The sequence below is a fragment of the Pezoporus occidentalis genome, unplaced genomic scaffold (genome assembly GCF_034315485.1).
Source record: "Pezoporus occidentalis ecotype Australia unplaced genomic scaffold, CSIRO_AGI_Poc_V1 ctg19, whole genome shotgun sequence".
NCBI classification, from domain to species: domain Eukaryota; kingdom Metazoa; phylum Chordata; class Aves; order Psittaciformes; family Psittacidae; genus Pezoporus; species Pezoporus occidentalis.
Window position 1 is genome coordinate 12272762 of NW_026913748.1, and position 12257 is coordinate 12285018.

Genomic DNA, 12257 nt, shown 5'->3' on the forward strand with positions numbered 1-12257 from the left:
AAAACAACAATGCCTCTCTTGATAAAGGGAAAAAAAGTCTTGCACAGTCAAAAAAATTTGACATACAATTTAAATCATCTCTCTACATCCCGTGGACTTGGAGCTGTCAAAAAGGCAAAGCCTGTGTTTGAATGGAAAAGCTTTTTATTTCCTTAAAAAGTGTACCAACTATAATTATCCATAACTATGCAGGCCTGTTTTAATGCTGCTTTATAATTACAGGTCTTAATGCTAGATTATACGAAGTCATTTATAAATAGTCAGAACAGAGTGACTTTGGGAGTTTTTAACCTGTAGATTGCAGTGGGTTGTGGCAGCTGATGGGATTTTGCCTGTGTATGTATAGGGTGAGCTGTGTAGTGATTGATGAATCCCTTAATTAACTCCCAACAAGTTAAGATTTATGGCCTCATATCTTTTTCTCCTGACACATCTGTGTTTGTCACTTTCGAAGACATGGATAAGCCGTTTCTCCAAAAGCTTTTGTGGGTATCTGAAATGTTTCTGAGGTATTTTGCTTAACGTAACAAGATTAGAGTTTTATGACATAAAATTTGTGAAATTTTGTGGCATGAGCGATCATGTCAGGATGGATGCTGGTTGTATGCTAGAGGGCACTATCTCCTTGAATACTGGATACCATTTTAGATTTATTTTGGGTTTACAATCTTATATGGAATTAACTAAACCAAATGAACAAATGGCGCTGTAGTGGGATCACTTAAATGAGATTCTGTTAATAATAATTTAAAAAGAGAGCTGTGGAAAGATCCTCACTTCTGTGAGACACTGAACTGAAGGGGAAAAAAAGAAAAAAAGGTTATTTGGTCCCCTGAAATTATTTGGATGGAACCAATACTTGTGATGGCATGAGGAAACAATTTGTGTGGACAAAGTGTAGCTCAAGCTCTCTCCAGTAGCAAAATCCAGCCATGATGAAGTCAGTCCAAAAACACTGAGATCAACAGACACAGGGTATCAGTTTAAGCCTACAAAGAGTCTGTTGTAAACTGAATGTGATTAAAGAAATACGTGGAAAAGCTATTGTAAGATGAATCGCATCAAATATTTGTGGACTAAGAGTGAGTTAGACAGAGATTCCACTTCCCTGGGGAAAAAGAAAAATTGTTCTTGCTACCAGGAAAAGCATTTATTTAATGAAAAATTAACAAAAAGCATGTTTTTACTGCAATTTCTGCATATTAAGAAGCCTTTCTAAAACAGAAAAAAAAGGGTCCCTTTTTAAGAAACGGGGTTGTATTTGAATTCATCTTAAGTTCCAGCCTAACCACTGATAAAAATCAATCATAGGGATACCCTTCAAAACTTCAGTGTGTCCCTACAGTAGGCTGAGTACTGCTTGTGTCCCACTGTCTGAACTCTGTAGGTTTAGGTTGTCTAAGAAATTACTATTTAGCTATTTATAATCAATAGAGATGGTTAATGGCATTTAAAAAAAAAACCTAACTCTTCTTGCAGTTTTAAGTTGCAGAAGATTTAATCTGCAGAGGTACCTTTTTAGATTCAGAATCTGGTCCAGCATATTGCTACTTTTCTGAGAGATGTATCTTGGTTTTTTTTTGGGTTTCTTTAATCCTATCCATAAGTTGATGTTTGGGGAAAGTGATTGTTCCTTTTGCATTGTAAACCGTCTTTCAGAGGGGTGTAATTGAAAACCCTTCTGAGTTTAAACTAATTTGAGGAAAAGATCTTGAAGCTGTGTAGGTTGTAAACTGTCATGTTATCATTGAGGGTAGATCAAGGATGTTTGCAATCCTTTCTTAAGATGGGTTAATTCCAGTCCTTCTTTAGACCTAGACCTGTTTGAAAGGGCTCCATTTCAGACAACATTGTTATTCAGAATTTTAGCTGTTTCTCTTTCCTTATTGTTTATAACGGGAACTCTACTTGCATCTCAGATGCAGAATCTGGTAAGATCTACTGTTAGCTCAATAAGAAAATGAAGGTGAATGAAAAAAAAGACCATTTCAAATTCAGAAAAGGGATCAATAAAGTTGTAGAAGTAATGAAAGACCATCTGTGAATGAATGTATCTTGTATCATGTGGTTTTCTGCTCATGAACCTGTAAGAGATTTGATCCTTTGCTGCTAAAGACTCTGTAAATTACTGTCCTTCTGGAATACATTCCCAAAGGAAGATATGTATTTCCTTATTTAGTTAAATCTTCCATTTTCTGGTGGAAAATTCCAGTGTGTTCATAAGGGGTAGGTAATTTCTGTGAAACTCTGATGTTTGTATTTGAGATTAAAGGGATGATGATATTTCTGAAAGGCCAGATTATGCCTAACTCGTACTGACTATGGACAGAGGTACCTGAAAACAAATTGTGGTCATCATTTGAGCTCTATAATCCTTACCTAGGGTTGTGCATCCATTTTTTTGAGTGTTGTAGTCACTTGGAAGACTAACATAGATCCTCAACTTTGCTGCCTTAGCCATTTTAGCAATTTGTTAGCCTTCTAGAATTCTAATGGGCACATGGCTTGTAATTTAAACTGGGTCTTTAAAAAGCTGCAAGAAGAAGGAAAAAGTTTCTTTGTCTCTACTATCGCTGTAGATTGGCCTACAGTCCAACCTATAGGTTTTCATTTTAGATCAAAAACATAATAGTCTCTGCTATTACTAGTACGAGGAGGTGGTCACCTGTATTGCCTTCCTTGCTTCTTTTTATAAATTCCCTGCAGAAAATGGTTTCATCCCTGTTTGGAGCAGTAACAAGCAGAAGGCGATGATGATCTACAGCATGCTATCTGAGCGCAATAGAGGAAATCACATATTCACTAATAAAGTTAGCAGAAGAGCTTTATTTCAACGTGCTAGTCAAACTCTTCTTGTGAAGCTATGTGACAGAATTTGGGTTATTCTGGGTTAAGAGCAGTAGGAGTTTTTTGATACAATTTGGATATATATATATATATAAATATAAAAACCCAAATAATCAATACAAACCAAGGCATCCTCTGTATTTTATTGTCAAAGTGAATTGTCGTGGAGACTTTCGTAGACAGTTTACAATATTTTCATATGTCTTATTGAATATAAATGTCCTAAAGTATAGAACGTTGCTGCGGAATAATCAACTAATGATTTTGTGTCCCTCCCTTTTTGTTTGCCAAAATAGAGACGACTACTTAGCGCTGATTTTCAGAAAGCGAGATTTTGTAAAAAACCAAGTTTCTATTAAGGCAGCACTGAAATGAGTAACAAAAATGTCACACTCAGAATCGATAGCAAATGTATATCTTGGTGGGGTGCAATGCAGAATATGAATAATTCACGTTAACTTCAGGAGGGAGTTGCATGGTTTCTGCAGAAGAAAAGCTTGGGATCTGTCACATCAAACATAGCTGCAAAATGCTGAATTCAGTGGGCTAGTAGAAAACTGCCAGTAAGAGTCTATGTGGCGATCTCTGTCTTTATACATATGCTTCACTGCAGACACGTAGGTGGGAAAGCGTAGAAGACAGAATTCAGGTAGGATGTATGAAGTGTTAGTCTGTTGGACTAAGTCAAACATTAATAGAAAATACAGATTGCTTCTCTATGTACAGGCAATAGGTAGTTTTCAGAACAGGCAGTGTGCAGCTGAGTGTAGGTTCTGGTATGGATTTTTTTTGCCTGAGTTTTTGTTGTCCTTGGGTTTTTGGTGGTGAGGGTTGTTTTTTGATTTTTTTTTTTTAAATATAACCTAACTTGACTTAGGAAGCAAAGCTCAAAATGAGATCATTAGAAGCAAAATAAGTCCTAACAAAGGGCTGTTTAAAGTCACTGTTTGTTTTCAGACCCAGTTGACTGCTGCTAAGAATCATTTCGTGCTCAATATGCCAAATCGTATGGACATGCTCCACCTCACAGCAACCCCACACATGGTTCAAGAGGCTGCTGGGCTTTTGAAATGCAGTCCTTTAACTGTGAAGTGGAAAATCAAGATAGGGTAATTAGAATCATAAATACCAGATTTTTGAGGAGGAGCAGTATTACTTTAGCCTGTCTTTTTAACTTTTTACATACAATAGTCTTCAATTTTCTGATAATAACTTACTATTTTCTATAAAATATTTCCTTTTTACTTATTCTTCTTTTTGACTATGCCTATAAGATTTCTTATTTCTCAATCCACTCCTTATTGCAGATGCCCCTGCTTAGCACAGTGACCCATTATGCCATCCAAGCACATACCCTGATTTTCATGAACAATGTTGCTGTAATTAATCCCAGAAGTTGTCTGCATTTTAATACTCCACTGGACCCCTCTATTTTGAAGATGAAGCTGGAAGTGTTCTGGGTGCAGATTGTCTTATAAAATCTTCAGCACTGCCAGATTTGGATGAAAAGTGCATTTTCCAGTGAACTAAGGATTCTTTCAGTCTTTCAAAAAATTGAAGGTATACACGTGCTATCGGAACAGTGTTACCATAAAGTCTCAAAAATTTCAGAATGTGGGCCTGAGCTTTAAGTCAGGATTTTTGCATGATTTTTACAGCGCCTGCTGTATGTATCCTTCCTTTTTGTATAGAAAATAGATATATCATCTATTATCTATAATAAATGTATATTACATTTATATGTGTCTTTTCCTGATCTGACTGTAGGTGGGAAGTATAGGGTACTTTGATAAAAAATCCTCATTTACTTAGTACAACCCTGAATTTGTGTTGTCCAAATAATGTGCAAATTTTTAATTGCTTTACTATCCCAGATCTGCGAACCTGAAAAGATTCTTGCAACATGACTATAGTACTCTGTTGTTCACATGGGTAAAGTTTTATAAAGATGAGTTTTGTCTTGATAGCAAGTTATTTTATTGTATTCCATTTTCTTTTTTTTTTTTTCCCTTTTCTCTTTTTTCTCCCTTTTTCTCCCTTTTTCTCCCTTTTTCTTTTCTCCTTTTCTTTTCTTTTCTTTTCTTTTCTTTTCTTTTCTTTTCTTTTCTTTTCTTTTCTTTTCTTTTCTTTTCTTTTCTTTTCTTTTCTTTTCTTTTCTTTTCTTTTCTTTTCTTTTCTTTTTTCTTTTCTTTTCTTTTCTTTTCTTTTCTTTTCTTTTCTTTTCTTTTCTTTTCTTTCTTTTTCTTTTCTTTTTTCTTTTCTTTTTTCTTTTTTCTTTTTTCTTTCTTTTTCCTTTTTTTCTTTTTTTCTTTCTTTTTCCTTTTTTTTTCTCTTCTCTTCTCTTCTCTTCTCTTCTCTTCTCTTCTCTTCTCTTCTCTTCTCTTCTCTTCTCTTTTTTTTTCTTTTCTTTTTTTTATTAGTTATGGTTAAATACGTGCTGATTTTTATTCCTGAAAAGCTAAGTTGACAGTAGCTTGTATCGGGAGACATTCTATCTTCTTAGAGTCTCTTGCAAATGCAAAACCAGATGGGTACTTTTTTAAAGGAATTGCATTTCATTATACAGTCTTCTTAGGTGAATTTTCATGTTTAAGAAGCCAGAATACAAGAGAGTGCTATATTAATGTATTATTCTCACAACAAACAAGCCACTGTTCTGTTGCTACCTGCTTGGCCATTGTTCCCAATTGTGTATGCTTTGCAGTGGTATTTGGATGGTTTCCTGCTCTCTGCCAGCACAAAAAAGGCATTTCTGTTACAATGGCCCCTAACCACACAATGACGGCATTAAGGATTTATTTGGAGGTTTCATTATTTTCTTCTCTTTTGTTCCTTCCAGGATGTCTTCCAAGCGACCAGCCTCTCCGTATGGGGAAGCAGATGGAGAGGTAGCCATGGTGACAAGCAGACAGAAAGTGGGAGAAGAGGAGAGTGACGGGCTCCCAGCCTTTCACCTTCCTTTGCATGTGAGTTTTCCCAACAAGCCTCACTCTGAGGAATTTCAGCCAGTTTCTCTGCTGACGCAAGAGAACTGTGGCCATAGGACTCCCACTTCTCAGCACAACACAATGGTAGGTTTGCTAATGGTCTATTGTGCTTACATCCATTCTTTGAATTCTGCCTCTACAGTACTTTGGCATCAAGATCTGTACTTTATGGAGTATACAATGCACAGTTACACTTACAGAACACACTACAATAATGTGAAAGTTTTGACCTAGCTGGACTGCCTTTACCCTTCACTACAAACGCTAAATCACTCACAGTGCAAACCCTACTTTTCCTCACCTTTGCCTACTGGCATTTAGGGTGCTAAGATTTTTTAGCTGCAGCGATGTGGATTTGAAGTGTATGTGTTCAGCAAACAGTAAATGATTTTGGAACGCTGTAAGTGAGAGTCATGTTTGGCATGGTGTCTGAACTATCACCCCAATGCCAAGTTTATGCAATAGTTAAGGCACGGAAGTCTGTATAAAGGGCAAAAAAGGCAACTTTGGATTTTGCTTGTTTTAAAAACTCACGTCTGATGTGTATTTCACATGCCACAGATACCTACAAGTAAATTTGCTGTGCTTATGGAATTAAATTAGCCTTCTACTTTTTCACTTGTGAATTCCCACCTTTTTGTGCACTTTACAAATGACACCATGCGCTTAATTCATTGCATTTAGCAGCCCACTGAGAGACCAGAACTGGCTTTATCTGAAAGCAGATAATCGAGCAAAAAGCAATGCCTTGTTCTTTGCTAGTGTCACTATCATAACCTGATGTGCTTGGGCCCTTCATGCAGAGTGCTGTGATACATTCTTACAAAGGTGGAAAAGTGCAGAGAGGCATTGAAACCCCAGGACTTAGGCACCTCCACAAAACTTTCTAGTGTGAGCCCACTCAGCTTTTGCCTGTTTACAAATAGACTGTAACTTTTCTGTTAGTCCCCCACTTTGACAAACGCACTGACAATTTCACTTTAAGTGAAGATAATGGATGGACCTGCATATTTGAAGGCTTTTTAAAAGGCATTGCAAGATAGGTGATAGTGTATTCTCATAAAAGCCTGCAACAGCTCTGTAGTGGTATTTAAGCCCTTAGAGCTCCTTACGCATATGTAACAAGCCCTAAGTAAAAAACCCTAGGGATTATGATTACTCATAGGACCAAGTCACTGGGTAGTCACTCTCCTAGACAAAATAATTCACTGATCCTGATGCATTTTTCTTCTTTTTTGGTCTAATGCTTAAGTTCAAACAGTGGTTTGGAATATTTAATTTTACTTTGTTATTGCAACTTTAAATGAAGAAGGAACATTGTTGAAAAAATTACTTGCAGGCAGACACAGCATTATCTTTTACTAGCTTGGTTACTTCTCATTCTCTATCATATGTTTTATGGAGATGAAATTCATTAATATACAGTTCCAGCCAACGGGAAATTAGGTAATGTGACTGGTGTATGAGCTGTGCTGTATTTTGGCCTATTCTAAGAGAATGTACTGAAGGTAAAGGGTTGTTCCTGATAACATTTAAGTCAATAGATAAACTTGAAATGACACTAGGAGTATAGAATCAGACCCTAATGAAATAAAACTTTGTTGTCTTTTAAGGAGACCAGCAGGAGTATTTTAAGTGTACCTCACTGAAATGACTTAACTGCTCTTTAACTGATTTTAACTAACTTCTTTATTCATTCATAGTTTTTAAGACTGAGAAGGTTAGCTGATTATCTAGCGTGACTTGCTGCTATGAAGGCTTATATTTAATGTGATGTCAAAACAGTGTGTTCTGTCTCTTTTTAATAGAAGATACCAAATTACTGCATGATTTAGACACTTTCGCTGCAGTAGTGGGATGCTGTAGGCTTATCCAGAGTGTGTTTGGGGGCTTGCAGGGACTGGTTTTGTCTTCATCCATATTTAAGAAAAGTGTCAGTTTGTATGAATGTGACATCTTGGTAATGTCTTTCTTTTAGTGAGGAGTGTCTTGTCAAAATCATCATTCAAGTAGGTGAGAAAGGATGTAGCCTATGTGTCTCCAGAAAGAGGGAAGTGATCAGTGTAAATGAGTAATATATATATAATCACTCCCTCTGTTGTTGTGATACGTAGTTACAAGAAGGAAGTAACTGAACCTGGTGCTGGATAACTTTTAGATGACTTCAGTTTGAGTAATTAGCAGTTACAGAAATCATTCCCAAAGGTAGCATTACAGAGGTCATTTTTATTGTGTTTGGATTGACATGCTCTGCTATTTTGTAGTGTCTGGGAAGCAAACCCAGTCATATGCACATGTGCGCACACCACCATACAGTGCAGTCCAGTACAGTTTTATTGATAGAGCTCTAGCAGTGTGTTTCACACTTCTTAATAGCTTGTCAGCTGTGCTACTACACCTACTGACCGAGTCTGCAAGTGACTGTGGAGTTCTCATTTCACAGCCACATGCTGTCCTTAGCAGGGTACACCTTTATAGGTCTCTCCAATGTCCAGTAAGACAGGATCAGATGTAGTCAGTCTGAAATCATGTAGTACATCACTCCGCTTCACTCCTCTAAACTCATCCTGCTTTGTGCATGGTTGTTGGCTAAGGCTCTTCTCCAAAGGGATTCTTAGATACACATGGTGTAGATCCAGAGAGATCTTTCTGTGTTAGCTACATTTGCAACACCCGTTTGGCTTAGGGAACAGTCTTGGCAGAAGAAAGCCACAGCCAAGGGATCTGTAAAAGGTACGGAATTACACAGCTTTGTCTTACCAGTAGGCTGTGTAGCTGAATTCCTCTTGTTACCATAGCCATCCTTGACTCCTCATATTCTGCCTCTCAGCACTGGGTCATGAAGGAGCAGTTAGGAAAACAATTTCAACCTTGAGAATCAATTTCTTGGCCTCACTTTCCTAGCTGCTAATTGGCCCTCTGTTTCATAGTTTACTTCCAGCTGTGTTTCCTTTTGCAAGTCTGACCAGCTGGGACATCATAGGATCCTTAAGGCAAAGGGCTGATTGCACTAGAGTGATAAGTCAACAGTTTATCCAACTGAGACGCCTGAAAATTTACCGTGTTCCACTTTACCAGGTTGTAACAACTGCCAAGTTAGAGACACTGCTCAGAATGCTGGGTAATTTATTTTTTTTTAAGGAGGGCAAAATCCCTAGAACGAAATCTTAAAACCTAACCAGAAATTGGCAAAAACTACAAAATCCAACTTCCTATCAGAATGAACAGGGTATTTCTGAGAATGCTGGAACTGAAGCCAGAGAAAGGTTAGTGCAGGGGGCACAAACTGAAAATGCAGGAGGCTTCGTCTGAGCATGAGGAAACACTTTTTGCTGTGGGGATGACTGACCATGGAACAGGTTGCCCAGGGAGCTTGTGGAGTCTTCCTTCTTGGAGATACTCAAAAGCCATCTGGACACAGTCCTGGGCAACTGACTAGGTGACCCTGCTTGATTGGGGGTTGGACTAGGTGACCTCCAGAGGTCCCTTCCAACCTTAACCCTTCTGTGGTTCTGTAATGGCAGGGACAACTCTATCCCAAACTGTCTTCCTCTTGATAGAAGAAACTAGATGCTTATTGTAAGTAGGAAAGCTCTTGCATTGATAAAAATGAAACAATATATTAGACTTAAACCGAAGGCTCAGTAGAAAATACAAGACAAATTATTTGACCTAAAATATATCTAAGAGGCCCCTTAGGACATTCATAGAAGTCTCTAAGCTTTGCAGGGAAACACTTGAGGAATTACAGTATTGGTCAGTACCTCTTTTGAAGAAACCTATTCAGGCTGCAGTATTTGGACAGCACAGATAGTTTTAGTTCATGTAAGTTATGAGGGTTTATATAATTTGTTTCTGTTTCTCTGCTTTACCATGTTGCTTTTGCTACTTCTCAAGACTAGTGATTTCACCAGTGGTGTCTCTCTGCTAATTTCTGAAAACAAGACATCAAGACTAAAAGCACTGATTAAAATACACTACGGGTATGGTATGCTGTGGTCAAGTTCAGCCATTCTTCTTAACTGTAGATTATCAACCAAATACTGGAATGATGATCTCGGGGGGGGGGGGGGGGGGGGAAGGTAAAACAAGGAAGTTCTGACTAAAAGATCAAACTGGTAAGGTGCAATTTTAGTCCATATTTGTCCTATACTTCCAGTGGGATTTAGAATTCATTTTCAGCAGTGCTTTAGTTGATAGGAAATATTACAGTGTGCCATTAAGTAGCTTTACTGCTTCACACTAAAAAAAATGTTGCATTTCTGTGGGTAATTAAGTTATTTCTCTGTAATTTGGGAATAATATTAAGACATTTTGTTCATATTAAGAACAGCACTACTAGTGGTCAAAGAGCTTACCAGCTCATTGCTTCATGTTTTTCCTCCACTTTTCCAAAATAAGGGTTGTTTAATGCTGCATCTGAATTCACTTATCACATACATCCTGGCCTGTATTTCACCTATTGGTCTGGGTTTATCAGCATGTGCATAGTATTGGATCAGAAAAACAGGCAGCTAGAGCACTTAGCTGCTATATAGAAGTTGCAAAGAGAATGGAAATCTGAATGCATATAGCTTCTTAAAAAGTCAAATAGGACTCTAATTATATGGAGCTAAAGAACGCCTGTTAAAAAAACCTGAAAAACCACAGTGGTTTTAGAGAAATTTTAATTTCCAGTGTACCTTTGTGCATCAAGCTTAGGATAAGTTATTGTGATGGTACAATGCGCAGTGTTGTGAACACCAGTGCCGTTATTGTGCCAGCTCTAATAATGAGAATTTCATTGTTTGGGGAGAGCAGTCTCCTACACTCTAGACAAAAGTGTAATTACTTTTGAACGATGTGGAATGTGCTCAGTTTAATAGCACGGAGAATAGACTCACAAAGATTCAGATAAAGCTAGCTTGGAAGCCATATGTGCAATGTGGCAGTATGAAATTGTTAGCAGGCACCGTAATTGCAACACACACGCACACACACAATTTCACAGTTTAAACTATAAACTGTTGTTTCTGTAAGAGATAGACAGGCTTATCTGAACAAGACTAGTTCAATTAAAACAAAGCAGAAACGGTGGTAAGTTTTCATTTTTTTGGTGTTCTTTCCTTCCTCTCTTAATGGTCAATTGATATTTATAAGATGATGAAATTGCATTGTTACAAACATTGCATTATAAATATCACCACAGAAGTAGCACATGAAAGCAGTTTCCACAGATAAAATTTCAGGCTTGGATTGGAGTTTGATCTTTTCAGTCTTTACACTTGCTCTGTTTCAGAGGATGGCTCTGCGGGCTATTAGGAAAGGGAACAAATAAAGAAGAATCGGCCAGAACGGATCAAACAGCTGTAGAAGTTGCCTACTGGGTCATTTAGTCCAGACTCTAGAGAACTCTCTGCAGTCCTTAAGAACCAGTGGTGGTGGAGCTAGAAAAAGTTTTGATGCCTCTCATATCTGCCTGACAAAATATCTGCCATTTAAGTTGTTATAATCTGCCTGTCCTTGCCATGATCTGTGTTATCCTGGTTCTCCAATCCTGTCCTATCTATGTATGTAAGTAATACCTATAATATTTAGCTATCACGTGCAAACTACTTGTTGTGCAGGTCCCATATAGGGCAAGTAAATATAAAGAGAATGTTTTAATTCTTCACGTGAGGCAGGGATCAAAGCTACAGTGCAATTCAGGAGCAGTATGCTAGTTTATGGAAGCTCCCTTGGTTTATTCTACCACTCTCTTGATACAGTGAGTTTTGCTTACTTGTGGACATGGAGGAGCAGAATGGATATATCATTCCAGCTGAAGCCAATAGGCAGAAAGACTGGCTGAAGTTTGAGATGACACATTGGTATTTTGATCAGACTCTGAAAGGTCTGAAGGTTGGTTAGGGAACAATAAATAAGTAATGAAGTAGGAAAACATTTTTTTCCAAGCAGGAGGAACTACATTTGAAACAATAAATTAACAAATCAAAAGCAGACTTAGCATCTATAAATTTCCTGAAATACAGTGTGCAGATGACTGTAGTTTTTAAAGAGAGAAGTGGAAACAGCAGTTGTTTGTTTTTGCTGAAGATCATCTTACTGTGAAGCAGTCACGTTTTTAATGGATTCATTTGAATGCAGTTAAGCAGAAAATAATCAACAGAAAAGTAAATACCTTTGTTTTATAGAAATGCTGGGAACTGTATGTATCCACTGTTTGTAAGTGATTATATGCCTAGGAATCAATTCATTGACTTCATACTAGAAAATATCTTCACTTAAGCTTCTTGCAAAAGGCTTGTAAAACATAATTCAAATGAAGAGCTGAAAACTTCCACAGGAAAAAAGATAGGTAAAACCGTAAAGCCACAGTCAGTAGGAGTATTTGAACCAGATGGTCTCTCTTACAATGAAAAAACCTAAAAAATATGTAAGCTT

General features: G+C 37.4%; 1 protein-coding gene across 25 annotated transcripts in view; it reads left to right on the forward strand.

The window, feature by feature from the left end:
• Window positions 1-12257, forward strand: part of SOX5 (SRY-box transcription factor 5) — a 650561-nt gene that overhangs the window by 385472 nt on the left and 252832 nt on the right. For 22 of the 25 annotated variants that reach the window (XM_062616810.1, XM_062616809.1, XM_062616815.1 and 19 more), the window contains one exon: window positions 5687-5918. In XM_062616810.1, coding sequence (XP_062472794.1) covers window positions 5688-5918 — 231 coding nt within the window. In that variant the 5' untranslated portion in view covers window position 5687. The remainder of the gene's footprint in view (window positions 1-5686; window positions 5919-12257) is intronic. The other 3 variants (XM_062616820.1, XM_062616821.1, XM_062616822.1) reach the window with 1 other exon arrangement.